This window comes from Frankliniella occidentalis, unplaced genomic scaffold (assembly GCF_000697945.3).
Source record: "Frankliniella occidentalis isolate FOCC.00 unplaced genomic scaffold, Focc_3.1 Scaffold259, whole genome shotgun sequence".
NCBI classification, from domain to species: domain Eukaryota; kingdom Metazoa; phylum Arthropoda; class Insecta; order Thysanoptera; family Thripidae; genus Frankliniella; species Frankliniella occidentalis.
In genome coordinates, this window is record NW_026267385.1 from 41,230 (window position 1) to 46,885 (window position 5,656).

Sequence of the window (5,656 nt, forward strand, 5' to 3'; positions counted from 1 at the left end):
TGTTATTAATTGTATGCTCTTCATCAGCCACTGACTTTTCTTCAATCGCTGAACATTGTTGACAATATTCATCTGTGATTGTGTGATTTTGTGTGCAATTCTTTGTGAACTTTGTGTTTGTCGCTCTGACACTGGGCAACATAACCCCTAAATCCCATGTGTCTGGCTGCCGTGCACTACTTTGCGGGGACTACTTTCCTCTCCCCCTGCAGCCGCACCACGTGGCGGCCGAAGCACTACACCACACTCAGCGGATCTTCTCATCAGTCCGGGTGGCCAAGCGTGTTTAGGCGCGCTCTCATACCCTGGCGACCCGAGTTCGATCCCCGGCGGGAGCGTCAGCTTTTCGTCGTGCTTTTCACTGCTCGACCGGGTGGCCTCTTTCTGGCTCCCAACCAGTCGTCGATGAGGAGAATCCTGCCAACTTCACACACTCGGCTTCAACTGAAGCCCGTGGCGCAACAGGTTTCGAGCTGGCTTCTCGTGCTGTGGTCAGCGGTTCGACTCCAGCCCCCTGCGCCTACAGCAGCGGGGAAGTAAACAGGTTGTGGCAACATGAGGACACTCTTCGTGGAGGTGCCCCTTGGCAACCGTTTTTTGTGCCCCCCACCCTGCCCACTAGCAAAGCCCGGGAAGTCGCCTCACCGCTACAAAAACCTGAAAAATCTGCGGAAGCACGCCCGCGACCACCATCAAGTAACATGTGTGACGTACGTGTGCCGGGTATGCAGACGGACCGACAAGGAGACAGAGACGTGCGTCAACCATTCCAAAAACCACCTTCTGCAGGCACATGGCCTCGCCTGGGAGGACACCGGGCTGCCCCGAACGCGCTGCTCCTGGCGCCTGGCAGACATCGCCGGGCAATCTCCACCACCCAGCCCGGAGAGCCCATTGCCGGACCAGCCAGCCCCTGGAAGTCAGGCAGCCACTCCGTCACCAGTGCCTGGCGGGTTGCCGCGCGCCTCCTCGCAGGCGTCGGGCCCAAGGACGAGCCCGGTAGCCTACGTAAGGCCGTTCCGTCGCTCTCCAGGCGCACCCCCACCTCCACCGGAGCAGAACAAATCACCACCGGCTGCCCTGCAGGTTCCTCCCGCAGCTGCAGGTGTGACACCTATCCAGCTCACTCCAGAGGTGCGCCAACAACTAAGCGCTGGATTCGCTGCTATGATGCGCAGGGTCCAGGCGGGTGCACCACCTGCAGCAACGCCTCATAGAGCACCACCAGGCCTTCAGTCCGCAACATCTGTGGCGTCCCGGCTGCGCCGCGCACACCTTGGTGCACGTACGCCGCCTGCTCTGCGCCGCTCACCCATCATCAGGAGCGTGCTGCTGCCTTCACCTCCACCCATCCAGGCAGCACCAGTCAGCAGGACGGTGCAGTTTACGCCACCTGCAGGCGTAGCTCCTCACACCACCAGCTCCCCGGGACGCTCCTCGCCGGGCTGCAGCCAGCAGCCCGAGCCAACCCACGTAAGTCCACCACCTTCCGGCTTTGGCTTCATTCCGGAGTCACCGTCGGAGAGGCCACCAAACCGATTCCAGGCCCAGTGGGTTGGGAAGCTCAAGGCGTGTCAAAACTTCGCCGAGCTTGAGGACGTCATCGGGGAGCTCACCAAGGTGCTGCAACCACCACCTAAGCCCCAGCGCCCAGGCGGCCGTCAGCGGGGCAGGGGGGGCCGTGACCCCAAACAGGAGGCAAAGCGCATTCAGCAGCTGTACAAAAAGAATAGAAAGAAGGCTATGCGGGACATTCGCCAGTTGGACTCCCCACTTTGCGAGGTCCCTGGCGACGAGGTCGCAAACCACTTTGAGGAGGTATTTAAAGAGACCATCACCGTGCTGCCGCCTCCTCCTGCCTCTGCTGTTCTACCCCCCACTCAGCGCCAGGATCCAGTGCTAGTTGCCAACATCGACAGAGAAACCATCACTGCACGCCTAGCACGTTGCAGCGAAACATCCCCTGGCGCTGATGGGATAACATACTCAACAATCAAGCGCAAGGATCCCGGTGCTCACATGCTTGCTGAGGTCTACAATGCCTGCCTGCGTTACAAGCGCATCCCAGCAGCATGGAAAGAGTCTCGCACCATACTACTACACAAGAAGGGGGACAAGGGCGATCTCGGCAACTGGCGCCCGATTGCCCTGTCCTCCTCTCTCTACAAGATCTACTCCGGGATCCTTGCAGACCGCCTGGGCCGCTGGGCAGCTTCCACGGGAGCTGTATCCAAAGTCCAGAAGGGTTTCATGCCGGCGGAGGGGTGTCTCGAGCACAACTTCATCGTTCAGCAAGCTATTGATGAAGTGAGGGAGTCCGGCCGCGAACTTACCATCACGTGGCTGGACCTACGGAACGCCTTTGGGTCCGTTCCCCACACAGTTATACTCGAGATGCTCCGTCGGCACGGCGTCCACGAACACCTAGTAGACGTCGTGCAAGATGCATACCAAGGCTGCACGACAAACTTCTCAACAGCGTCTGGCGAGACCCGCTTCGTGCCAATGGCTTCAGGAGTTAAGCAAGGTGACCCCCTGAGCCCCATCACCTTCAACCTGGCACTGGAGGTGCTCATCAGAAGCCTCCTCGTCCTCGCCAGACTGCACGGGTTCCTACTCCACGACGAGCCCATCGTGTGCCTTGGTTATGCGGACGACCTGGTCGTCACAGCCAAGAGTGCCGCCGACATGCAGACCCTTCTGGACATCATTGGGGAGGTGGCCACTTGGACCGGCCTCCAGTTCAATGCGGCCAAGTGCGCCACCCTCCACATTGTAAAGAAGAAGGCCCAGCTGGAGACGCTGACCTTCATCCAGGGCGCACCCATCCCGACCTTGGCCGACGGGGATGCCTACCAACACCTTGGCGTCCCCACGGGGCTGCGAGTAGACCAGACCCCGGAGGCGACCATCGAGGCCATGCTTCATGACATCGGGAGCATCGAGCGCAGCCAACTGTCTGACTGGCAGAAGCTGGACGCGCTCCGCACCTTCGTGGTCCCTCAAGCACAATTCAGCCTCATGACGGCCAAGGTCCAGAAGCAGGCCTTCGCGGAGCTCGACCGGGAGGTGAAGCGCGTTGCTAAGGCAGCCCTTCACCTTCCCCAACGCGCCAGCGCCGAGCCCGTGTACTTGCCGCCGCACAAGGGGGGTGCCAACCTACTCCCCCTTGGTGACCTCGCAGACATCGGGGCCATCGTGCACGCCTTCAAGGTACTCACCTGCCCGGACCCCCTCGTGAGGAAAATCGCCGAGACCAGCGCAAAGAAAACCGTCAGGCGCCTGCTCGGACACCATCCATCCAACCCCGAGCTGGCGGAGGTCCTCTCAGGGGGCCCAACACCAAGAGGCGTGCACAACGCATCAAACATCTGGACGGCGGCAAGAAACGCTTCGCGGAGGCTAAGCAACAAAATACATGGCTTCAAATGGGGATGGAGTGCGTCGCTGGAGCGCCTCGAAGTCCACGTGCCCTTCCCCGGCAAGCCGGTGGAGAGCGCCATCGTAGACTCAGAATCCCGCAAACTTCTCCACCACAAGCTGCGGCAAGGCCTTCAACACCATCACCTTGTCTCCCTCGTCAGCAAGCCCGACCAGGGGAAGGTCTATGCCGCAACCTGTCGCGACCCCGCCTCCAACCACTTCTACGGCTCGGGTCAGCAGATGCGGTTCTGCGATTGGCGCTTCATCCACCGGGCCCGCCTAGGGGTGTTGCCACTCAACGGGTGCGTCCGCGGCATCGCGGGGCGTGACAGATCCTGTCGTGCCTGCGGCCACCCCGACGAAACCACAGCGCACGTCCTCAACCACTGCTTCGCCAGACACTCGCTCGCCATCAACAACCGGCACCGGGCCATCCTCAAGGACGTCCTGGAGGTCATGAGCGAGGACGTGCGCCGCAACACCCGAGTAGAGAGGTGCATCGCCGGGTCGGGTAGCGCTGACAAACCGGACATTGTCGTCATGAACAACACCACTAAGACGGCACTCATCGTTGATATCTGCTGTCCGTTTGAAAAGCGCTACCACGCCCTAGAAGTGGCCCGGCGATACAAGGAGGACAAATATGAACATCTCGTCCAGCACCTCCGGGGCCGGGGCTTCGAGGCGTCGGCTGCCGCCATCGTGGTCGGCAGCCTGGGATCATGGGACCCAGCTAACAACCCCATTCTCACCAAGCTGGGGGTCCCAAAGTTCCGCCAGAACAAACTCAAGAGGAAGTGCGTGTCAGACGCCATCCGGTGGTCTAGGGACATTTACGTTGAGCACGTAACTCAGCAACGTCAATTTACCCAAAATGTCACCCTACCAGCCTGCTAGCCACCGGTGGCATCGTCACCCTTCATTCTGGCGGACAAGCCCTGCAGTCCTTTAGATGCGTGGTGCCTAGCTGGCAGTTCACCCTGTGGTGCCTTCGCTGACTCATAGAAGACTGCAATCAAGAGCTTAACGCAGAAAAGAGCAGCAGGCACCACACGGCGGTAACAAGTCCCCGGCGTTGCGGCGCGGAGGGGGGCCACTGTTACTGCTGACCAGCTGGGCACTAAATGGGCGTGTGGGGGGCTCCGTCTGAGGCTAAGTGTCTCGATCGCCTTGTGCATCGTATACACTCCAGGCGTCCCCCCACCCAACCTAAGTTGGCATTAGCCAATTTAATCTAAATTCCATCTTTTTATATAACATTTCAATTTTTTCTTGTTAATATAAAGCACTTATGCTCAATCTCTATTATTTTGTTATCATTATTTGCAATGTTAATATAAATTAACCTGCTCGCTTTATTTGTTATTCAAATCATATTTATATTTCTACTACTTCTATTCACTTAACTAACTGCACTGTTAATATTAATTAACCTGCTACAATACTTGTTTATTTGCACTTCATGTGCTAACATTTTGCCTTATTGTACCCTGGTTCGCCAGGTTCATTCATATCAATTATGCTTCATATGCATTCATTTAATTATTAAGCTGCACTTCATGCGCAAACTTTCTGCCCTATTGTGCCCTGGTCCACCAGGCCTCATTTCTATTAATTATGCTCAATATGCATTTACTTTAATTTTTAACCTGCACATAATGTGCCTATTTTACGCTATTGCGCCATGCTTTACCATGCTCTATTTATATCTACTTCTCTTTACCTGCAAATGTTTTTAACTATTTTACCTGCACGCGATGTGCAAACATTAGGTATAAAGCCAACATTGTGGAGGCTTCATGCTAATCAGCCCAAAAAATACTTTAACTTGCTAATTTAACTGCACGCTCTTCACAAGAAGGGGTGCCCCTAATTTTGTAAATCTCTACCATTTTATTGCAATTAACATTTCTTTTCCTCAAATCTAGGTATCTAAATGTACTTATAAAGTGTATTTTCAACTATTTATCAAAACCTCTGTACTGAAAATTATGCAATAAAATGCTTTTAATACTGAACCACCGATGCCGCTGCAGGTCGAGTGCCTCGAGCGGCACCACTATCGAGCCAGGCCGCGGACCGTCGGGAGACGTCGCGGTCGCATCCGGTGGGGCGTGCGGGCGATCGCTTAGGTGATGTGGGGCGGCAAAAGAAAGAGGTGCGGCCAGGGGGCACCCGGGTTTGAACCGGGGACCTCTCGATCTGCAGTCGAATGCTCTACCACTGAGCTATA

The 5,656-nt window shown here is 56.5% G+C and overlaps 1 protein-coding gene across 1 annotated transcript; it reads left to right on the forward strand.

The window, feature by feature from the left end:
- The first annotated feature begins 555 nt into the window (after positions 1-555).
- LOC113215808 (uncharacterized) lies at positions 556-4,320 on the forward strand. Its single transcript, XM_026435468.2, has one exon. It carries the CDS (start codon positions 556-558, stop codon positions 4,318-4,320), a length of 3,765 nt encoding a protein of 1,254 aa, XP_026291253.2.
- The last annotated feature ends 1,336 nt before the right edge of the window (positions 4,321-5,656 follow it).